This window comes from Cynocephalus volans, chromosome 13 (assembly GCF_027409185.1).
Source record: "Cynocephalus volans isolate mCynVol1 chromosome 13, mCynVol1.pri, whole genome shotgun sequence".
Classification (NCBI taxonomy): Eukaryota; Metazoa; Chordata; class Mammalia; order Dermoptera; family Cynocephalidae; genus Cynocephalus; species Cynocephalus volans.
This window is the reverse complement of record NC_084472.1, coordinates 22,397,162-22,422,843: the sequence shown is the minus strand read 5'-3', so window position 1 is coordinate 22,422,843 and position 25,682 is coordinate 22,397,162. Positions and strand designations below refer to the sequence as shown.

Below are 25,682 nucleotides of genomic sequence, written 5' to 3'. Positions count from 1 at the left end.
AACCATCCTTGCTTTCCAGGAATAAATCTCATTTGGTCATAGTGTGTGATCCTTTTAATAAGCTGAGTTCAGTTTGCTAGTATTTTGACAATTTTTGCATCACTTCATAAGGGATATTGATCAGTAGTTTTCTTGTAGTGTTTTTGTCTGGCTTTGGCTCACAGAATGAGTTTGGAAGAGTTCACTCTTCAATTTTTTTGAAGAGTCTGAGAAGGACTACTGTTAATTCTTCTTTAAAATGTTTGGTAATATTCACCAATGAAGCCATTAGGTCCTGAACTTTCCTTTGTTGGGAGATTTCTGATAACTAATTCAGTGTCTTTTCTTGCTATATCTGCTGAGATTTTCTATATCTTATTGATTAACTTTAGGTAATTTGTGTTTCAAGAAATTTTGTTGGTGCACAACTGCTCACAGTACTCTCTTATAAATCCTTTTTATTTCTGCAAATTGGCAATAATGTCCCCCTTTTCATTTCTTGTTTTGAGTCTTCTCTCTTTTTTTCTTAGTCAATCTAACTAAAGGTTTGCAAATTTTGTTGATCTTTTTGAAGAACCAACTCTTGGTTTTGTTGATTTTTTCTATCGTTTTCTATTTTCTTTTATTTGTCTCTACTCTGATCTTCATTATTTCCTTCTGCTAACTTTGGATTTAGTTTCTTCTTCTTTGTCTAGTTTTAAAGTATAAAGTTAGGTTGTTGAATTAAGATCTTTCTTTTTTAATACAAACATTTACAGCTATAAATTTCCCTCTTAGCACTACTTTCACTATATCCCCTAAATTCTGATGTGGTTTCATTTTCATTTCTCTCAAGATATTTGCTAATTTCTCTTGAGATTTTTTTCTTTGACCCATGAGTGATTTAGGAGTATACTGTTAAATACCCACATATTTGTGAATTTTTAAGTTTTCCTTCTGCTATTGATTTCTAGTTTCATTTCATTTTGATCAGAAAAGATACTTTGTATGATGACTTCAATCTTTCTAAATTTATTAAAACCTGCTTTGTGGCAAGATAATTCTTTTTTTAAAACAGTAGGATAAAGGCTATCTTTTGCTGAATGAGGTTTTTAAACTTCAATATAAGATTCTAGTTTTTAAAAACACAATTAAAAAACAAGCTAAAAAAATGACAAGGGACATGTCTTATTTGCTGTACAGAGGCAAATAAGCACATGAAAATATGTTCAACATCATTAGCCTTGAGGGAAATACAAATTAAGCCTACAAGTAGACATCACCACACACCTATAGGAATGTCTAAAATAAAACATAGTAACACCACTAAATGCTGCTGAGGATGCAGAGAAAATGAGTCACTCATATTGTTAGTGAAAATGTAGAATAGTACAGCCACTCTGGACTACAATTTGGCAGTATTTTATAAAACTAAGCATGAATTACTACACAATCCAGCAATTACCCTCTTAGGAATTTATCCCAGAGAAATAAAAACCTATGTTCACACAAAAATCTGTCCAGAAGTGTTCATGGAAATGTTACTTGTACAAAAGTTCTCCCCATATCTGTGGTTTTGCTTTCTGCAGTGTCAGTTACCTGAAGTTAACCATGGTCCAAAAATATTAAATACAAATTCCAAATAAAAATAATTAATAAATTTTAAACTGTGCCCCATTCTGAGTAGTGTGATAAAGTCTCATACTGTCCCACTCCATCGCACCTGGGATGTGAATCATCCCTTTGTCCAACACATCCACATGGTATATGCTACCCACCCATAGCCATCTCAGTTATCAGATCAACTGTCCTGGTATTGCAGTGCTTGTGTTCAAGTAACACTTATTTTACTTAATTATGGCCCTAAAGCACAAGAGTAGTGATACTGGCATATTATTATAATTGTTGTATTTTATTATCAATTATTGTTAATGCCTTACTGTGTCTAGCTTATAAATTAAATTTTATCATAGGTACATAGCATTTGGTAATATCCAAGGTTTCAGGCATCCAAGGGGAGTCTTGGAATATATCTCCTATCAATAAGAAGAAACTACTATAACAGACAAAAACTGGAAATAATCCAAATGTCCTTCAATGGCTGAGTTATCAATAAACTGTGGTGCATTCATACCATAAAATACTACTCGGCAATAAAAAGGAATGGACTATTGATTCATAAAACAACTTGGATGGACTGCAAGGGAATTATGCTGGATAGAAAGAGCTGATCTGAGAAGGTTTATATCATAAGATTTTATCATTACAACATCCTCAAAATGATAAGATTATAAAGAATAGATTAGTGGTTGCCAAAAGTTAGAGATAGGAGAAGGAATAGCATGAGGTAGCTTTGTGGTAATGAAAGAGTTGTATCTGGACTATGGTGATGGATATATGAATCTACGCATGTGATAAGCATAACAAAACTACACACATACACATGCAAATGAATGCACGTAAAACTGGTGAAATCTGAATAAGCTCTGTGGATTGTATGAATGTCAATTTTCTGGTCCTAAAGGTATTACCATTGAAGGAAATTGGGTAAAAGGTAAAGTAGACTTCCTTGTGTTTTTTGTTAAATTCTTGCAAGTCTATAATTTTTTTAAAAAAAAAGAAGTTTAAAAAGAAATAGCTACCTAAAGTTATAAGTAAGGCAATATAATATATATCTTCTAACACTTACGCTTTATCAAAGTTCGTTATCAGAACTCTCAGTTTACAGAGGTATGATTTTCTTTCAATAATAGGATATACTGTTTGCTTTTAATAAGAGATAAAGTAAAACTTGATGTGTTGTACAAATACAGCACAACTGTGGCAAGGGGGCCAATAGTGTTGCCCTAGCACAGTAAGATACAATGCATCATTATTGTAGGTCCATAAATACCTGCAAAAGCCATACAGACGTGGTCATCAAGGGCACAAATTTTCCTCACAGTTCTTTCATCTTGAAGCTTGGCAACAGATTTTTTTTCTACCCCAAGCACAACTATATTGGTACCTCGAATTCCGACCTGTCAAGTAATTAAAAAAACAAAACTTGTCAGTTTTAAGTTTAAAATCAAGTTATTCTAACTCATGACTTGGGAGAAAAGTTTCTTAGACATTCAATAAAAATGAGAAAAGTAGACTACTAGGAAAATAGCTACATAGGTACAGGCTTACTGGAAGTCCATTCCCCAAACTCAAAGCAAAGAACACAAATAGTTAGAAATGCAATGAAAATACCATCAATGCTGAAACCACATGAGTATCCTAATCTTATACAATACACCTGAAAAAATGGTATCTAAATTTACTAAATTTTTTTTTTTTTTTTAAAGATGACCAGTAAGGGGATCTCAACCCTTGGCTTGGTGTTGTCAGCACCACGCTCAGCCAGTGAGCCAACCGGCCATCCCTATATAGGATCCAAACCCGTGGCCTTGGTGTTATCAGCACCGCACTCTCCCGAGTGAGCCACGGGCCAGCCCTAAATTAACTAAAATTTTAACCTTAATAAAAGAAGATGTTAGGAATCCATGTGGATTCCTTATAGAGTGAGTAGTGCAAGTACTGGTAGTAGTAGTATAGAAAGTTAAGTAGATAAAATTCTTCAAAAGCTCTCACACATATCTCATAATCTGGAAGAATAGTAAACGAGGGCTGCTGTGGGCTGAATGTTTATTCTCCCCCAAAATTCATACATTGAAATCCTAATCCTCAAGGTGATGGTATTAAGAAGTAGGGCCTTTGGAAGGTGATTAGGTCCTTAGGGTAGAGCCCTCATGAATGGAATTGGTACCCTTATAAAAGAGGCCCTAGAGAGTTTGTTTGCCTCTTCCACCATGTGAGGACACAGCAAAAAGGTGCCATCTATGAACCAGGAAATGGGCCCTCCTCAGACACCAAATCAGTCTTTTTTTAAAAGATGACCAGTAAGGGGATCTTAACCCTTGACTTGGTGTTGTCAGCACCACGTTCTCCCAAGTGAGCTAACTGGCCATCTCTATATAGAGATCCAAACAAGTGGCCTTGGTGTTATCAGCACCACACTCTCTCAAGTGAGCCACAGGCTGGCCCTCCAAATCAGTCTTGACCTCAGATTTCCCAGCCTTCAGAACTGTGAGAAATAAATACCTTGTTTTTATAAGCTACCTATGCTGTGGTATTTTGTTAGAGCAGCCTGAATGAACTAAGTTAGGACAGTGACCATAAGCAGCCAAGAGAAAGACCACATGCCCTTGCCCTATAACACTGGTAAAGCAAGTCTCAATTCAACATGAATAAAACAAGTAGAGTAACTACTACTCTTTCCTCTCTCCCTGTTTTGTGGAAGGAAGTGGAAAAAATTCTAAAGAAAAATCTACAGTGGTAGTAGTTCTCAAACAGGGACTTATGAAAAAACAGAGGCATACTCTCGGGGGTCCAAGAGTAGTCTATTACAATTTTAGTTCTGTATTACAATGGTAATCTAAAAATGTTGATGTACGTATAGTTGTATTAATGATTGCCTTGTGGCCAAATGTGATGTTACTAGTATTGTTTTATACAAAACAACTATGCAAAAGGACTGCTCTGAATTAGCATTTCATTGAAGTAAAAATAAAGAACAGGTTAGATATAGAACTACATCTGAGATTACCTCTTTCAATGAAAGCAGAAACAATTTACTAAGGCTTTTGCTCTTATTGTTTCCTCATTTCATTACAATCTGTCAGTTTATCTAAGAGTCCTTCCTTAACCATCTTATCTAAAATCAGAAACTCTCCCTCCACATCCCTCATCAAATAGACAAATGTTGAACTTTATACACTATAGGGAACATGTCTTCTCATCAAGTCATGCGACATTGTAAAAATTTAATATACATATATTAGAACTCAAAGAAAATCTTGAAATATTCCCAGTTGAAATAAATCAAATTAAATTTATTGATTATAAGACAACACAATAATTTTTATAACTCTCATCTAAATAGTTTTTGAATTAGGAAAGAAGTTAAAACTGCCAATGCAGACGATCTAGAAAATGTTGATAATAAACATTAATATCAAAGTCTTTTGGATGTGGTCAAAATTATGCTAAGAAGAAAATTTATGCTTACTTTATTGATCAAATAATAAAAAAATTAAAAGAAATTAATAAGTCATTCGAGAAGAATAAAAAGAAATAAAAATATTTAACCTAAGCTTAAAGGAAAAAAAAAAAAAAAGGAAAAAGTAGAAATTAATGGTTAGGGAAGAAAATAATAAAATTGGTAAATGATAACAAGACTTGAATTTTTTGAAACAAATAATTAAAGTAGGTCTTTCAGTTAATCTATCCAAGGAGACAGAAATATATACAAGTGTGAAGAAACAGCAATTTGAAAATTGTAACCCTAAGTTAATAAATTTGAAAACCTGACTGAAGAGGATGATGGGCTAGAATAATTAAAAACTGCCCATATGGACTCAAGAAAGGACAGAAAATTCAGTCTCACTAACAAACATGCAATAATTTCAGAAAAGAACTATCCCCCAAAAACAAGTCTCAGATATACAAGGTTCATGAATTAATTCTTTCTAATCTTGTTATGGGTAATTCCTATATACTATTTCAATTATTCTACAGAACAGATAAAAGTGGAAAAGTTCCTAACTCTCTTTAGAAAAACTATGTAAGAATGCTAAAATCTGGCAAACATAACACTTTCTAAATAAAGAAAAGTAGCAATAATTATCACTTAGAAAAGCTGACACAAAAAATTCAAAACAAGATATTCAAGAAAAAAGTGAGGGAAGCGATATCAACAAGATAGCAGAATAGGAGATTCCAGCATTCATCCCTCTGCAGAAACATCAATTTGAACAGCTACACATGACAATACCTTCATAAAAGCAAAGGAATCCATGTGAGAGACTATAGCACCTGGGGGAAGCACAGAAATAACAAAAGATGCATCAAAGAGGGTAGGAAAGACAGTTTCACATTATCCATGTCACCCCTCCTCCAAGCCTGGGCAACGCAGCACAGAGAGAGACACCCTCCATGTAGGGTAAGGAAAGTGAAGTGCACACCCAACTTCATTGTGGACCCCATGGATCCAGCTCCAAGCCCACCCTTGTGGACCCAGGTTCATTGGGTTCCACAAGGAACCGAGTTCATTGGGTTCTGCTGAACCCTGGCACAAGGCTGGCCCCTGTGAACTCAGGCACCACCCACTAACATAGGCACCAGGCCAGTCTGCCTGAAGACTCTAGCAGAAGGCCCACCCAGAATTTCTGGATGATCTGACTGGTGAAGGGTTTTCCATGCCTAGGCCAGTCTGTAAAGACTGGAAGAGGTGCCTATGTTTTCAAATGTGCAGTCACCAATATAAGGACACAAGGATGATGAACAAAAGGAATAAAATAAATTCTGGAGCTAAAGAACACAATGACTGAACTGAAAAAAAAAAAAAAAAACAACTCCATAGAAAGCTTCAACAGTTGCTTGATGAAACAAACAAAAACAGAATCAGCAAGCTTGAAGACAGGCAATTTGAAATTATTCAATCGGAGGAATGAAAAGCAAATAAAAAAGAAAAGAAAAGAAGAAAAGGAAAAGAAAGAAAAATAGTAAAGAAATCCCATAGGACTTATCAGCACTGCACTCTCCCGAGTGAGACACAGGCCGGCCTGAGAAATCCCATAGGACTTAGGGATACTGTGAAGTGAACCTATCTTTACATTATGACAGTCCTAAAAGGAGCAAAGAAAAAAAATGAACAGAAAGCTCATTTAAAGAAATAATTACAAAATTTCCCAAATCCAAAGAAGGAAATGAACACCCACATCCAGGAATCCCCCAAAACCCCAAGTAGATTAAATATAAGGCTATCTTCACCAAGAAACATAATAATCACATTCTCAAAAGCCAAAGGCAGAGAGATTTTTGAAAACAGCAAAAGAAAAGTGACTTGTCAAGTACAGGGAGACCCTCATAAGACTATCAGCGATTTTTTAGCAGAAACCTTGCAGGCCAAAAGAGAGTGGAATGATATATTTGAAGTGCTAAAAGAAAACAACTGCAAATGAAGACTACTATACCCTTCAGAAATGAAGTAGAGATAAAGATTTTCCCAGACAAACAAAAGCTGTGGGAATCCATCATCACTAGACCTCACTTAAAGAAATGCCAAAGGGAGTTCTGTCAAGTTGAAAGTAAAAGATGCTAATGATATGAAAACATATGAAAGTATAAAATTTACTATAAAGGTAAGAATGTAGTTAGATTCAGAATACTTTAATTCTGTAATGGTGGTGCATAAATCATTTTAAACTCTAGTATAAATGCTAAAAGAAAAAAAAACTTAACAGACAAAAGTTTTAAAAATAAATATATCTACAATGATTTGTTAATAGATACACAACATATAAAATAAGTTGTGACAGGCCGGCCCCGTGGTGCACTCGGGAGAGTGCAGCGCTTGGGAGCGCAGCGGCGTTCCCGCCACGGGTTTGGATCCTATATAGGGATGGCCGGTGCACTCACTGGCTGAGCATGGTGTGGGCGACACCAAGCCAAGGGTTGCAATCCCCTTACCGGTCACAAAAAGACAAAAAAAAAAAAAAAAAAAAAAAGTTGTGACATCAATAACACAAAATGTGGAGGGAGAAGTTAAAGTGCTGAGTTTCTGCATACAATTGGAGTTGTTATTAGCTTAATACAGACTGATATAACTATATGGTGTGTTAGGTAAGCTTTATGATAACCACACACGCGCACGTGCACACAAACTCACACACACACACACGCAAAACCTAGAAGCACAGTAGAAGCACAAAAGATAAAAAAATCAAGACCACAAAAATCATCAAATCAAAGACAGTGAGAGAAAGAAAGAAACAAAGGAACTACAGAATATTCAGAAAACAACTAAAAAGACAATAGTAAGCTCTTACTTATCAACAAATACTTTATTTTTATTTTGTATTTTTTTTGGCAGCTGGCTGGTATGGAGATCCGAACCCTTGACCCTTGTGTTACAACACTGCACTCTAACCAGTTGGCTATCAATAAATACTTTAAATATAAGTGAATTCTATAATCAAAAAACACAGAATGACTGAAAAGCAAGATCTGATGATATACTCTCTACAAGTGAATCACTTTTGCTTTAAGGACAAACAGTCTGAAAGTGAAGGAATGGGAAAAAAACATTCCAGGTACATGGTAAACAAAAGAGAGCAGGAGTGGCTGTACTTATACCAGAAAAAATAGACTTTAAGTAAAAAACTGTCACAAGAGACAAAGAAGATCATTATGTAATGAGAAAGGGGTCAGTTCAACAAGAGGACGTAACAGTTGTAAACAAATGCGCACCCAACATTGAAGCACCTATACATATAAAGCAAACACTAGTAAAACCAAAGGGAGAAACAGACAGCAATTCATTGATAATAAAGGACCTCAACACCTCACATTCAACAATGGGTACATCATTCATACCAAAAAAACCAACAAATAAACAATAAACGTGAATAACACTATAGACCAAATGGACCTAACAGACACATAGAGGACATTTTACATGACAGCCGCAGAATACACATTCTTTTCAAGCACAAACATTCTCCAGGAGAGATAAAATGTTAAGCCACAAAACAAATCTTAAATTCAGAAAGATTGAAGTCATAGCAATTATTCTTTCTATGATGATGTGAAACTAGAAATCAATAACAGAAAGAAAACTAGAAAACTCATAAATATGTAGATATTAAACATACTCCTAAACAACCAATTGGTCAAAAAAGAAATAAAAAGGGATATCAAAAACTTGAGGCAAATGAAAAAGGAAAAACAACATACCAAAACCTACCAAATGCAGCTAAAGCAGTTCAAAGAGTAAAGCTTATACTGATAAAAGGCTACATTATGAAAAAAGAAAGATCTGAAAAAAAGACCTAATTTTACACCTCAAAGACACAGAAAAAGAACAAATTAAACCCCAAAGTTAGCAGAAGACAGAAATAAATATCAGAGCAGAAATACACAAGAGACTAGAAAAAAAAATAGAAAAGATCAATGAAACTAAGAGACGATTTTTTTCAAAAGATAAAATCAACAAACCTTTAGCTAGACTAAGAAAAAAAGATAGAAGTCTCAAATAAAATTATAAATGAAATGGGAGAAATTAAAATTGATGCCACAGAAATACAAAGGATTATCAGAAACTACCAGGAACAATTATATACCAATATAATGGATAACCTAGAAGAAATGAACAAATTCCTAGAAACATACAACCTACCAAGGTGATTTCATGAGGAAATAAAAAAATCCAAGCAGACCAATAACTAGTAAGGAAATCAAATCAGTAATCTGACTCTCCCAAGAAAGAAAAGCCCAGGACCTAATGGCTTCATTAGTGAATTCTACCAAACACTAAAAGAAGAATTAATACCAATTCTGAAACTCTTCCAAAAAAACTGAAAGGAGGTATCACTTCTAAACTGAAGTCAGAGAAGGACATTAGAAGAAAACAAAATTACAAGCTGAATGGGAAACAATCTCTGTTTCTCCCACTATGCTCTTACAACACGTTTCTGACACTGGATGTGTATATATTTCTCCCCACAAGCAAGCAAGCAATCAGTTCTGCAGCAGACACCAGCTGGGTGTCCTCCAATTAGTTTTGACACTATCTACCTGGATATAGCATCAGGTTGAGGGCTCTGTCCCCAAGACTGCCCCACACTTCCAATGCCAATCGCAAGGCCAAGGTTATTCTATCTGTGCTTCAGACTGACTGGCTATAAATTGAGGTTCCCACAACCTCCTCTTCAGTTTCGATTAATTTGCTAGAGCAGTTCACAGAACTCAGGGAAACACTAAATATTCTGGTTTATTGTAAAGAATATTACAAAAGTCTCTCTTATCTTAAACAAAAAATTAAAAGACCACTCCATTTTTATCATACCTTTTTTTCTCTTAACCCCTTCAAATACAAATATTGTCATCATCCCTCAGCCTACAGCAACCTGGTTTCTACCCCACTCCTCTCAGAGTTTAGCCAGGTTATACATAGGTTATTAAGCTCCCTCCAAACTCAGCTGTAAGATATCCTTTACATAGTTGACAATTTATTCTTCTTGAAGGAAAAAGAGTACTCATTTACTTGACCTTTTTTTTTTTTTTTTTTTTAAGTTATTTTTTTATTTTTTGTTGTTGTTGTTGGTTTTTCGTGACCGGCACTCAGCCAGTGAGTGCACTGGTCATTCCTATATAGGATCCGAACCCGCGGCGGGAGCGTCGCGGCGCTCCCAGCGCAGCACCCTACCGAGTGCGCCATGGGCTCAGCCCTACTTGACCTTCAACATAGGTTTTAAGCAGGGGAGATAAAGGATGAACTTCAAAATTACTATCTCCAAGAGCTGGCTGATTAGCTCAGTCAGTAAGAGCATGGTGTTGTAATATCAAGGACAAGGGTTCAGATCCCCATACCAGCCAGCCACCAAAAAGAAATAAATAAAATAAACCTCTTAAAACAAAATTATCATCTCCAGCCAAGATCAATTTACTGAGTTCCAAACACATATGTTCAGCTGCTTCACAGTCTCTGTGGGTCAGGAATCTGGATACAGTTCAGCTAAGCTCTCTGGCTCAGGGTCTTTCACGAGGCTGCAAACAAGGACTGCATGTATCTCAAGGCTCAACTGGGGGATGATCCATTTCCAAGCTCACTCACATGGTTGTTGGCAAGATTCAGTTCCTCCTGGGCTGCTGGACTAAGGACCTCAGTTCTGTACTGGTTTTTGAACAGAAGTTTCCCTCAGTTTCTTGCCACATATGCCCTTCCATAAGGCAATTCACAATATGGCAGCTGGGTTCCACCAGAGTGAGCAAGCAAGAGAACAAGGGAGAGAGAGGGTGAGAAAAATGGAAGTCACCATCTCTTGGTAACCTAATCCCTTAAGTGACATTCCACTACTTTTGTCTATTCCATTCTTTAAAAGCAAGTCACTAGGTTCAGCCCACACCTAAGGGGAGAAGATTACACAAGGGCATGAACAACGTGGGGATCATTGCAGACCATTTTAGAGGCTCCCTACTATAGTTCCACAGGTATCAACCTCAGCAAGCTGAGTTATATTCCTCTTCAAACTTAGTGCTTCATATTCTTTAATTAAATGGGTACACCATTTACTTAGTGGCCAAATCCAGAAGTGAAGGCACCAACTTTGACTCCTCTCTCTCCAATATCTCTTTCTTCCCCAACCAACACCATCCAAATGATCATCAAATTTTATCAACTGTACTGCTAATATTTCTCTGGAATCTGCCTTATTTCTCTTTCTGCCCCAACCCTAGTAAAAACTAGTATCATTTTTCATCTAGATTATTTCCACAGGATTCTAAATGGTCTCCCTGCTTCTAGTTTTGATTTCACCCAATCCATCAAGCTGACCACAATGCAGCCTGAGAAATCTTTGGAAAAGAAAATGATGAAGAAAAAAAAGACCTGAATGTGGCATTCCTCTACTTAAAACTTGTATAGGCAAGGACCATTTCTCACTAAGCAAACCAAGATGGCCCAGAGTTAGACTTGGGACAAAAGGTTCTAAGTGAATACTGTGGTCACAACATTCACTCTCCATACTGGTCTTTTGCTCTCTTAATGCAGAGGCTTTCTCTGAACAGAAAAAAATCATAACCACCAGCAACCTTGGACTCACATCCCCACAGTTTTCCCAGAGAAGAAAAACTACCACTATCTCTAGTCAGAAAAGTTCTAAGGGTGGACTTATATTGGCTAGATTTGAGTCACATGCTCACTGCTGTGGCCAAGAGGACAGAAACTATGAATGACTCTACCTGGATCATGAGAGTATCTCTGTGGTTGGACAAATGCACTCTGTTAGTAGAACAACAGAACAGTAATAATCTAGAGAATGACAATAGTCACATCCAAACCCTTCAAGGCCTCTTATTCCTTCAGGATAAAGATTAGTCTCACTATTATGGTTTCAAGTCATTCCATCATCTGGCTTCTGTTTCTATCTTTCCTCCTATTTTTCCATTGCTTCAACAATCCTAAATGCCTTCCAGTTCACAGAACATAGCTCTTTTGCCACTTGATTTCCCACATACTATTTCCTACATTTAAAATACTATTCACTCTTTCCACTACTTCACTTCACTACCTTGCATCTTTCAGGTATCTACTTAAATATTACTTCCTCAGGAAAACTTCCCTAACACCCAGAGTTCCCATAGTGCCCCATACTTTCCCTATTATAATACTCATTTCTAGGCCTTGTTAGGACTATTTACTTAATCATCTAACTTTACTGCTAGATAATAAGCACTCTGATGACAGGGATTGAGTCTACCTTGTTCACAGTGAAACCCTAGGGTGCTGGGGTACCTTGTTTAGCATATGTTAAGTACACAACAAAAATGTCTTGAAATAATAAGTGAATATGCATGAAGAACCATAGACAAATTGAAGGAGAAGATGGCAGACTACAGGTGCCCAGAGTGCACTCCTCCCACAGAAAAGAACCATAACTAATAAAAGCTAAATGCTGGTAGGAGGATCTGTGGAAAAGCACAGGAGTGTAACAGGAGACTAGTGGGATCCCTGTGAAGAACGAAAGTCCAGGATGGCAGTATAGAGAGAAGACAGAGACACATGGCCTAACCCACCACATCTCCAACACTGGGAATGGCAGGAGGAATTTTTCCTTGCAGCACAAAGGTAAGCAGAGTACCCACACCAACCTCCATCACCACCACTGAGGCTTGCAGATCCTTTTGCAGGACAAGCCTGGAGCCAAGCATGGGGAGCTGTCTAGAATACACACACTGTATCACTCTAGAACAGGAGCACAAACTGTGCACTCCCCACCCCACCCCCGCCCTTGTGACCTAAGCTGACACTATACAATGCCATCTTGAAACCAGAGCTGTTGCCAGGAATGCATCCTGCCCTGGGGCCAGTAGCCACAGTGCTTCCCCAGCTATAAGGATTTGCCCTTTTCTCAGCACAGTCACACAGGAAGTTATAATACTCTGATTCCAGCAGATTAAAGTCTGGGCTCACACTGGCTGTAGCTCTAGTTTTGCAGACTGGGAAGCCAACCCTACACCTGCAGAACTGATGAATCACCATGTCCCCAGCCAGAGATCACATAGGCATACTCATCTCAAGCAGACCACCCCTTCATTCCTCCTAGCCCCACAAGCTGAGTCATGTGCATCTGAGTCCTCAACTTGGAAAACAGCTCAGGGGTCTGTACCCTAAACAAATACACCCTTGGGCCAGTGGAAATAAAGCACATCTGCACTCTCCTGGAGAAGTGGCCAGGTGGTTCCATCCTGAACAATCCTACATAGCAAGCTTGCCAATAGTCCCAGAAGTGGCTGGACAGGTCCCCTCACTTCAGCCCTGCCTAGTGGCCCCACCCAACATCCAGAAGCAGCTAAGTGGACCCCCTCAATGCAGCCCTGCCAAGTGGTCTCACCACTTCCTGAAAAGTGGCACAGCAGCTCTGCCTTTGGCCGAACAGCTCCTAAACCAGTAAGGGAAGCACAGCCTTGCACTGGGTCCGAAGAAGTGGCACAGTGGAAGGGCCACGGGTAGACCCACACTCAGCTAGCTGAGCCACGCAAACTCAGAGACACAACTTAGCTGTCACACCCCTGCAAGACCTGCTCCTGAATCTTTGAGCCATCATATGCACTTTCACATAAGTGAGAAACAGCATGGCTGATGTACCCCTGGTGGGACCATGCCTGTTAAGAGAAGCAGCACAGTGACTCTACCACTGGCAAATCAGTCCCAGAGACCCTGACATGGCATATGTCCACACCCCAAGCCCAAGAATCAATCAGCAACCACATCCCCAGTGAGCCAGCTCCTGAGATGACTGACCCACAGGGTGCATGTGCACATCTCAGCCCGGGAACCAACTTAGTGATCCCTCCCCTGACAAAGCTGTGCCACTGCTACCACAACCTCCCAAGCATGTCACTGAGTCACTCACAGACATAGCAAAAGTGGATTATAGCTATAGAAACTACACAGTCTACACTACTGCATCTATCCTGAACAAAGCCCTTGCACTCTACCCAGATGGACGCATTTGCAGGTGACAGTCTTTCCCCATGTAAGCCACTGTAAAAAACTCAAAGAGGTGTCTGTTCCACCAGGTGCACAGTTTTCAACACAGAGAATAAAGAAACATGAAAAAACAAGGTAACATGATACCATCAAAAAAAAAAAAAAAAAACTGTCCAATAACTGATCCCAAAGAATGAGAAATTGCCAACTTACCAGAAAAGGAATTCAAATTAATTATCTTAAGGAAACTCACTGAGATAGAAGAGAATACAGACAAATGATTCAACAAAATCAGGAAAAAAATCCAAAATCTCAATGAGAAATTCGACAGGAATAGGTAACATTGAAAAAAAAAATCAAGGGTTGGCTGATTAGCTCATTTGGGAGATCATGGTAACACCAAGGTCACAGGTTTGGATCCCCATACTGGCCAGCTGCCAAAACAAAACACAACAACAACAAAAAAACACAAATGTTGGAATTGAATACTTCATTAAATGAAATTTAAAAATACATGTGAGAGTCTTGATAACAGATTAAATCAAGCAGAAGAATTTCTGATCTTGAAGATAGCACTTTTGTAATAACACAGGAAGACAAAAAAAGTAAAAAAGAATAAAAAAGAATGAACGAATCTTATAAGGTTTATAAGATACTACTAAGTGAGCAAATATTTGAATTGCAAACATTCCAGAAGTAGAAGCAAACAAAAAATATATCAAAAACCTATTTAATGAAATAGTAGCTCAATACTTCTGTAGACTTGGTAAAGATATGAACATCCAAATCCAAGGAGCTCAAAAATCTCCAAATACATTCAACTCACATAGGTCCTCTCCAATATACATTGTAGTAAAGGTATCTAAAGTTGAAGACCAAGAGAGAATTCTAAGAACAGCAAGAGAAAAATATCAAGTCACTTATAAGGGAATCCCATTAGACTAACAGCAGACTTCTCAGCAGAAACCCTACAAGCCAGGGGAGAATAGGATAATATATTCAATGTACTGAAAGAAAAAAAAGTGCCAGTGAAGAATATTATACCCAGCAAAGCTACCCTCCAGAATTGAAGGAAAAATAGGGTCTTTCTCAGTCAAGCAAAAAGTAAGGGAATTCATCACCACTAGACTGGCCTTACAAGAAATGCTTAGGGGAGTCCTACATCCAGAAGAGAAAGAATTGTAAGAACCATCATGAAAACACCTGAAAATATAAAACTCACTGGTAGAGTAGATACACAAATTAGAAAGGGAAAGGAATCAAAACTTATCAGTATAGAAAACCACCAAACCAATGGGGAACAATAATCAGCCACAATGTATATCGACAAAATAAAATTAAAAAAAAAAAAAAGAAAGAAAACCACCAAACCAAAAGGATAAGCAATAAGAGAGGAAGAAGGAAACAAAGGATACACAAAACAATCAAGAAACAACTAACAAAATGACAGGAGTAAGACCAGATATCAATAATAACCTTGAATGTAAGTAGATTAAACACCCCAGTTGAAAGACACAGACTGGCCAAATGGATAAAAAATCATAAATCATCCATATGCTGCTTACAAGAAACACAACTTACCTACAAAGACACACACAGACTGAAAGTGAAGGGATGGAAAAAGATATTCCATGCAAATGGAAAACAAAAGTGAGCGGGACCAGTTATACTTACATGAGCTAAAACAGACTTTAAATCAAAATCTGTACTAAGAGACAAAGAAGGGAACTATATAATAAAAAAGGGGATCAATACACCAAGAGGATATAACAATTACATATGCATCCAACACTGGAGAAAATATATATAAAATGCAAATATTATCAGATCTAAACTGAGAAATAGACACCAACTCAATAATAGTTTGGGACTTTAACAGTCCACTTTCAGCACTGGACAGATCACTAAAAGAGAAAATCAACAAGGAAACAGTGGATTTAAATGATACCATAGACTAGATGGACCTAATAGACATATACAGAGCATTTTATCCAACACCTGCAGAATACACATTCTTTTCATCAGCATGTGGAACATTCTCTGGGATCAACCATATGTTAGGCCACAAAATAAGTCTCAACAAGTTCAAAAAACCTGAAATCATATCAAGTACAGATTCCCATACCAGGCAGGCCAGCTGCCAAAGGAAAAAAAAAAAAAGTAATAAAATCAAGTATGTTTTCTGACCATAATGGAATAAAACTCAAAATCAGCAATAACACAAACTTAGGAAACTTCAAAAATACATGGAAATTAAACAACATGCTCTTGCACAACTAACGGGTGAAAGAAGAGATTAAGAAGGAAATAAAAAAATTTTGTGAAAGTAATGAAGACAAAAACACAACATACCAAAACCTATGAAATACAGTCAAGATAGTATGAAGAAGAAAGTTTACAGCAATAAATGCCAACATAAACAAACAAACAAACAAAAAATAGATTTCAAATCATCCAGCTGTTGTGGATTAACTGAATTGTGTACCCCAAATTTCATATATTAGAAACTTAGTCCCCACTGTAACTGTTGAGGCTGGAAAATCCTATTATAGTAATAGAAAGGTGGGGCTTTGAAAAGGTGATTAGGTTGTAGGACCATGCCATAGTGAATGGATTAAAAATGGTGATCACAGGTGTGGTTTGGAAGGCTTTAAAAGGAGAGCAAATGAGGAGCAAGGAGTCTCTCTCTCCTTGCTTTCACCATCTTGTGACGTGAGACCTTTGAGTCACTGTCACTAACACCAGATGTGGTCCTTGGACTTTGGACTTCCCAACTTCAGAACTGTAAGCAATGCATTTCATTTTCTTATAAATTACCCAGTTCCATGTATTTTGTTATAAACAACAGAAATGGACTAACACAGCAGCCTAACAAGGCACCTCAAGGAACTAGAAGAGCAAGAACAAACTTAACTCAAAATAAGTAGAAGAAAAGAAATAATAAAAATCAAAGAAGAAATAAATGAAATTTAGACTAAAAGTAAAACACAAAAAAGGTCAATCGAACAAAAAGTAGGTTCTTTGAGTAGATCCACAAAATTGACAAACCAATAGCCAGACTAACCAAGAAGAGAAAAGGCCTAAATAAATAAAATCAGAAACGCAATGGAGTCATTATAACAGATACTACCGAAATACAAAGTATCATCTGAGACTATCACAAACAGCTATATGCCAATAAATATGAAACCCTAGAGGAAACGGATACACTCCTGGACACATATAACCTAGCTAGCCTGAACTAAGAAGAAATAGAAAACCTATACAGAACAATAACAATGAAATTGAATCAGTAATAAAAAGCCTCCCAATAAAGAAAATCGCAGGACCAGATGGCTTTACTGCTGAATTCTTCCAAATATTTAAAGAACAACTAATACCAATACTTCTAAAACTATTTTTAAAAATCAGAGTGGACAGAGTTCTTCCAAACTCATACTGTGAGGCTAGCATTACCCTGATACCAAAACCAGGCAATGAGTGAACAAAAGAAGAAAACTATAGGCCAATATCCCTAATGAACATATACAAAAAAATCCTCACTAAAACACTAGCAAACTGTATCCAATAGCACATAAAAAAGATTATACACCATGATCGAGTGGAATTTATCTCAGGGATGTAAGGATGGTTTGACATATGCAAATCAATAAATGTAATACATCACATCAACAGAATGAAAGAAAAAAAACATATGACCATCTTGATAAATGCAGAGAAAGCATTTGATAAAACTCAACATTACTTCATCATAAAGACTCTCAACAAATTAGGTATAGAAGGAAAGTATCTTAATACAATAAAGGCTATATATGACGATTCCACAGCTAACATCATACTGAATAGGAAAAGCCTAAATCTTTCCCCCTAAAAATTGGAACAGGATGCACACTCTCACCACTTCTATTCAACATAGTACTAGAAGTCTAGCCAAGGTAATTAGGCAAGAGAAAGAAATAAAGGGCATCCAAATTGGAAAGGAGGAAGTCAAATTGTCCCCTGGGTGCAGATGACATGATCTTATAGAGAGAGAAAAACCAAAAGACTCTACCAAAAAACTCCTATACCTGATAAATTCAGTAAAGCTGAAGGCTACAAAATCAACATATGAAAATCAGTAACATTTTCATATACCAATGACAAACTTGCAGAAAAAGAAATCAAGAAGATAATCCCATTTACAATAGCAACAACGACAACAGAAATACCCAGGAATAAATTTAACCAAGAAGGTGAAAGATAAAGGCAAGTGAAACTGTAAAACACTGATTAAAGAAATTAAAGAAGATACCAAAAAATGGAAAGACATCCCATGTTCATGGATTGGAATCAATATCATAATGACCAAACTACCCAAAGAAATCTACAGATTCAATGCAATCCCCTTCAGACTACCAATGACATACTTCACAGAAATAGAAAAAACAATTCAAAAATTTATATGGAACAACGGGAGTCCCCAAATAGCCAAAGCAATCCCAAGCAAAAAGAACAAGGTGGGGAGTATCACATTGCCTAGCTTCAAAATATACTCAAAGCTATAGTAATCAAAACAGCACAGTACAGACACAAAAAGAGACACATAGTCCAATGGAACAAAATAAAGAATTCAGAAATAAATCCACATACCTACAGCCAACTGATTTTTGACAAAGGAGCCAAAAACATACATCAAAGAAAGAACAGTCTCTTCAATAAATTGATGGAAAACTGAAGATCCATACGCAGAAGAATGAAACTAGACCCCTATCTCTCACCATATACCAAAATCAACTCAAAATGGATTAATGACTTAAATGTAAGACCTGAAACTATAAAACTTCTAGAAGAAAACATAGAGAAAATACTTCAGGACATAGGACTAGGCAAGGATTTTATGAATAACACTTCTGAAGCACAGGGAACAAAAGCAAAATTTAACAAATGGAATTACATCAAACTAAAAACCTGCTGTACAGCAAAGGAAACAATCAACAAAGTGAAAAAACAACCGGCAGAATGGGAGAAAATATTTGCAAACTATGCACCCAGCAAGGAATTAGTATCAAGAATATACAAAGAACTCAAACTCAATAATAAAAAATCAAATAATCTAACTAAAAAATGGGCAAAAAAACTGAATAGACATTTTTCAAAAGAGCACACACAAATGCCCAACAGGTATATGAAAAAATGCTCAATATTCCTTGCATTCCAGAGAAATGCAAATCAAAACCACAATAAGATATCATCTCACCCCAGTTGGGCTGGCTATTATAAAAAGACAGAAAATAACAAATGCTGACAAGGATGCAGAGAAAGGGGAACTCTTATACATTGTTGGTGGGAATGTAAATTTGTACAGCCATTATGGAAAACAGTATGGAGATTTCTCAAACAACTACAAATAGAACTATCATTTGATCTAGCAATCTCACTACTGGGTATATGTCCAAAGGAATGGAAATCAGCAAGTTGAAGGGATACTTGCACTCTCATGTTTATCATGACTCTATTCACAAAGCCAAGAGTTAGAACCAACCTAAATGTCCTTCTACAGATGACTGTATATAGAAAAAGTGGTATATATACACAATGGATGACTACTCAGCCATAGAAAAGAATGAAATTCTGCCATTTGCAGCAACATGGATGAGCTGGGAGAAAATTATGTTAAGTCAAACAAGCGAGGCACAGAAAGAGAAATACCACATGTTTTCATTCATATGCGGGAACTAAAAAAGCTGACCTTACAGAAGTAGAGAGTAGAATAGTTGTTACTAGAGACTAGTAAGGGGAGTGGGGAGAGGGAATGGGGAGAAGGTGTCGATGGATACAAAACCGTAGCGAGAGAGGAAGAATGGGATCTAGGTTTCTATAGTCATACAGGGAGACTACAGTCAACAACAAAGTACTGTGTATCTTTGTATAGATGGTTGAGATGATATAGAATGTTACCAACACAAAGGTGACAAGTGTTTGAGGTGATGGATATACTAGGCGTGCTGCTGTGATCACTGCACACAGTATGAATGTACCCAAATATCATATTGTACTCCATAAATATATACAATTATCAGGGGTCAATTAAGAAAAATAAATTTAAAAGAAAAAAAAAAAAGAAATAGAAAGTAGGATAGTGGTTACCAGAGGCAGGGAAAGGGAGTGGGTGAGGGAACAGGGAAAGGTTGGTAGACTCTACAAGTTACAGTTAGATGGGAAGAATAAGTTCTGGTGCACTAGGATGACAATAGCTGATGTCACTGTATTGTATATTTCAAGATAGCCAGGAAGAGGATCTTGAATGTTATAACCACAAATAAATGATAAATGTTTAAGTAAATGTTTAAATATGCTAACTACTCTGATTGGATCATTGTACAACATATGCATGTATTGAAACAACAAACTGTACCCTATAAACATGTACAATGAAAAAAACCTAAAAAAAAACCCCAAAAATAAAAAAATTTAAAAATTGAAGAAAAAAGAAAAACAAAGGAACACTAAATAGTAATAGCTACAGTTTATTAAATACTTTCTGTGCACTAGATATGGTGAAAGTTGCTTAACATATATTATTAATTCATTCAACTTTCACATCAACCCTGTGGAGCAGGTGCTATTTTGATGCTTATTTTACTACTAAAGAAACTGAAGCTTAGAGAAGTTAATTGCTTTAAATGGTACATTTCTGGTTTCCACATCATGATAACGACAGGTAATAGCTATACAAATAGTTAATGAACAAATTTCATAGTACAATGCAATGAGCAGAGGCTCTGGAACCAGAAAAATTTAAGTACGAATATGGGCTTCATCACTTTCTATCTGGGTACTTTCGGTAAGCTATGAAAGCTTCTAAATCATAGTTTCACATATATAAAAAGGAGATAAATAATGTCCTTAATATTAGATAATGCATAAAAAATGCCTGGTAAAAGTATTACTTAAATGTTAGTTACTTCCTTTCTAGCCCCTCCATTGTATACTGTGTTGTAGAAACACAAAAAGGAATTATGCCACCTCAAAGATCTTACTACTCAGTTGGTGTGAGATTATTAAATATACCTGAAATTAAAGAGAATATGAGGCCAAATAGTAAATATTTACTCTGTGATACAGATTATAATTCAAAAGAAGAAAAAGATCCATGATGACTGGAGTGGATCAGAGAAGGCATCATGAAGGAGCAGAAATGTGCAGAAATTTTTAAAGGATAAGCAGGATGCAGAGCAGCAGAAAGGTGTTTTCCCCTATCCCTGCTATATGGGCAAAAGCATACATCAATGAAACCAAGAAGCTTCCCTCTTAATTAAAGAGGGTGGATAAGGATTATGGAACATTCTGATGGCTAGATCGTGGAGGTGAGATTTGATTAAGTAGGAAATATGGAGCTAATAACGGTTTGGGATCAAGGAAAAGGACAGAATGAAGAATGATATAATTAATCTTATCTTTTTCATGGGAATATTGTGAAGGATTCATTTTTTTCCCGAAGAAGAAAAGTACTACCTCTCAAAATGTTATTCAAACATATTTTGCATTTATAGAAAAGGGAACAAAAGAAAAAGAAAACAGGCCTGTTGTCTCACTTCATGTTGTAATATAACCATCAAGAAGGAAGTAGAACCCAAGGCCTCTAATTGTGGCCTACATAAATTTTTATATTACTGAATAATATCACATTAACGTACTGGTCAAAACTAGTCAACCATGACTTATTTATAATTCATCATATCCACTGTCACTTATAGACAGAATATTTTGTGACATATTTTAATAAACAAGTGTCATCATAAACTTTACCCTGTGTAAAAGGCCATAGCACCCTCAAGCAAACACAATGAATGACTCCATACTAAGATGCAAATTATAATTTCAGAATCCTGAGACAAAAGTGCCTCATCTTTCCAATGCATCTTTAAAAATGCCCACTATAGGTATTTTTATATCCTTACCCTTTTACAGCTCATTACAAAGGAACTATCAATCAGTTCTACAGCGCTCTTAAAACATTTTAAATGAGCCAATGTGGTTTCTTATTACACCCCAGTCTTCTCCCATTACTCCCTTTATTTTAGGCTCTAAAACTTGGGCATTATTTTCTAACCATATGCTACATGCCATGCTGGGGACTATATAACTTTTTGTTTTTATCAAAATGGTACCCTTTTGGCTTAAGTTACATCACACTTTCTTAAATTTACAATTCTAAAAAAATTACTTATAAAACAGAAACAAAACTGGTGGGCCCAATTAAATAGAAAAATACTTTAAAAATGATTTTTCTTTCTAGTGTTATTTTCTAGTTTTTTAAAAACCGTTTGATATTTGATAGATTTATAACAAAAATGGATTATTTCCTTGCATAAAAAGTTAATATGAAAGGTGAGAGAAAATACAGACACTGCTAGACTTAGAAATGCACTGTGTATTCTCATAGCTACTGTCTTGATTTCCAAAATACACAACAAACATGCTCATGACATTTGAGAGATTTAAAAGAAAAATTGGATCCTTTTGAATTCATAGGGTAGGACTTGGAAGCTTTGGAGTAATAGATCTTGGGTCACTAGGGCAGTTTTGTCCTTTTTTAATTTTTATAAATCGCTAAGATTATTAAATGTAGTTAAAATTTGGCAGCATTATTACTGCTACCCTGAGTATTAAAAAGTTTCTCAGTAATGTGGATACATACATCTAAAGGAAGCTATAATCTCTCAAGAAACTTCCAAAATTATTTAAAAACAACCAAAAAATGTGGCAAGTAAGTAAGTGGAGATTCCTGGGCTTTTAAGCCTCTGAAAGGCCGCCAATTATTGAAACAATTTGGGGACAATTATTTTTAACAGGCTTAAGTATTTGATTTAGCATTTTAACCATTTCCTCGTCGACAAGGATTTAATTTTATATTGGCTTAGTCCATATTTCCAGGGCACGCATGGCCAATTTTTAACTTTTATCATAACTGTTATTAAACAATAGTTGCCAACATGAAGGAACTGTTAACTTTTCCATGGGCCTGTGAATTCCTTAGGAATTGGGGCATGAGGTAAGCTGTCACAGGCTAGAAGAACTCTATTCTTTTCCTACAGTCAGACACAGCATTAATATCTCTTCTAGAGTAAAGGATATAACACACACATCCACACCCCTAGTTGTTTCTGTAGCTAACATTAAAAAAGGCTGCTGTACAACAGAAACGCGATGAAATCTACTAACTTTTACTAGGCCACTTACAGCCTAAATCTCAGAAGCAGCATCTCCCTCAATAAAAGGAAGGAAGCAATTTTCACCAGTGGGGGACTCTCCTCTTTAGACCCCCTAGGCCGGGGCGGTGATCTGGGGCAGTGGGGTAAGGAAGGCCTGACAGGGAACATGGGTCGACAGTTGGGGAGATGCTCGCTCACCACAGTGGATCCTTTCTTCACCGCTTCCTGGGCATATTCCACTTGTAAAAGGTGTCCATCTGGGGAGAAAACGGTGATTGCCTTGTCGTACCGAGATGACATCGCACGGGACTACAAGGATTCTCGTGGAGCTTCCAAAGCTACTGCAGCTGAGGCTGGCAGGCGGCAGCTTGTGCCACCACGTGCCACAGCCGGTAACTGCCTGAAGACCCGCTTTGAGAAGCCACCCGGAAGTCCTGCAGACGCCCGGAAGTGCTTGCGTGTGCTCTTCCCGCTGCCTCCCAGAAATCCTTGCGCCCGCCAACCTGTGTGATGCTGGCAGCGTTGACCGCGTCCCTGCCCTACGCTTGGAGCCTGGCGCATATGTTCCAGTCATCGGATTATAAAAATGATATCAAAGGTTAGGTCTTAAAGAAGAGGTTTTCAAAGATCAGGTATTTTTGTTCTAGCTTACCTGTTAGAGAACTGTGGTAAGTTAAATTTCAATCCCTTCCCTTTGGTTTCAAATTCTAAATTTCCTACTCTTTTTTTTTTTTTCTCTTTCAGATTATCTTTTGCTATTTAAAAGCAAGGAAAGAAATGATAATTCAGAATAGTGTTCCCTCTTCTATTTTCTGCCTTGTTAGCAAGATAGAGGAGATGAGCAAATGGTTCGTTGAAAAGAGCAAATAGTCCGTCAAAATAATGCTAATGATGGGAATTAAGATAGTACTGTTGAAATTGAAGAAATTTTGTAAAAGCCCAACCTATGCGACTTAAAAGATGTCTGGAAATTTAGCTGTAGCCGAAACTCTGGATAACCTGGTTTATTACTACCTGTGAAACAACTCTGTTTCTTTATCTTCATCAGTAAAATGGGAATATTAAAAAATCTGCAGCAAAGTATTCTGAGGTTAAAATGTGTTTATATGCATAAGAACTTAAAATGGTGCCTGCTGGGTAGTAATAGCCAGGTAAGTTTAGTTATTACTTTTCGTGCATTGTTTAATATATGCAGTTTTCCATTGCAGAGGATCTTAAAGTTGGTTAAATCAACCTTAAGTAAAATAAGAAAAAAAGGATCATCCACAAAAGAGGAAAGCTTGATTCCCTCAATTCCAAATCCTTAATTTAGAATTTTAGTTGATTTCTGAAAGCAGTGTGTGTTTATTCCCCTATCCTTTTTCTTCAGAATTAGAAACTCTTGAAATATTTGGTTTTACTGACAAAAACAATAATTTCTAACCAAAACAATTCGCTCTAAATGTTTACTTTACAATATTATAAAAAACCAACATTCGCCAGAAGCTGTTTTTTGAGAAGTGTTTTAGTGTACTTATTAAATAATGATCATTTTTTCTTTTTATTTTGAAATAATTATAGATTCACAGGAAGTTTCAAAAACAGTACAAAGAGGGCTGGCCAGTTAGCCCAGTTGGTTAGAATGTGGTGTTGTAATACCAAGGTCAAGGGTTTGGATCCCTGTACCGGCCAGCTGCCAAAAAAAGTAGTACAGAGGGGTTTTCTTTATCCTTGACCCAATTTCCTCCAATGGCAATATCTTGCATACAATAACAAAACCAGGAAACCAGTGTTAATTGGTACAATCCACAGAGCTTTTTCAGATTTCACTAGTTTTATATTCACTCTTCCATGGGTGTGTGGGTGTGTTTCTCTGCAGTTTATCGTGTGTAGATTGGTAGAACCACTGTCATAATCAAGATATAGAAGTATTCCATGGCCACAAAGATCCTTTATGTTATCTACTTAGAAATCATATCTGTCTTTCTCCCCCCTACCACCTCTGGCAACCACTATCTGTGCTCCATCTCTGTAGTTCTGTAATTTCAAAAATTTTATGTGGGCTGGTCAATCAGCTCACTTGGTTAGAGCTTGGTGCTTATAACAAACACCAAGGTCAAGGATTCAGATCCCTATACTGGCCAGCTGCCAAACAAAGAAAAAAAATATTTAAATATAAATGGAATCATATAGTATGTAGATTTTTGTGACTTTAAAAAAATAAATAAATATAGACTCTCAGTATGTTAAGATGACAGTATAGAGTGGTCTCTTGCACCCTTCACTTAGTTTCCCCAATTTGTTACATCAGATATAATTATAGTACAATATCAAAACCAAAAAATTGACATTGGTATGAAGCATGTTTATACCTTTGATTGAAAGGCATTTTGTAAATGTTATAATGTATTATAATATATATTTCAGGAATATGATAGCATTAAAATGTTGACAAGGACTGTTAACACAATCAG

At 36.6% G+C, this 25,682-nt stretch overlaps 1 protein-coding gene across 3 annotated transcripts in view; it reads right to left on the bottom strand.

The window, feature by feature from the left end:
* PSMA8 (proteasome 20S subunit alpha 8) overlaps positions 1-23,529 on the bottom strand; it is a 48,399-nt gene extending 24,870 nt beyond the window's left edge. For 2 of the 3 annotated variants that reach the window (XM_063077431.1, XM_063077432.1), the window contains exons 1-2: positions 23,428-23,529; positions 2,852-2,978 (exon numbers count right to left, since the gene is read on the bottom strand). In XM_063077431.1, the coding sequence (XP_062933501.1) occupies positions 2,852-2,978; positions 23,428-23,529 (229 nt within the window). The remainder of the gene's footprint in view (positions 1-2,851; positions 2,979-23,427) is intronic. The other variant, XM_063077433.1, reaches the window with a different exon arrangement.
* Positions 23,530-25,682: the final 2,153 nt, after the last annotated feature.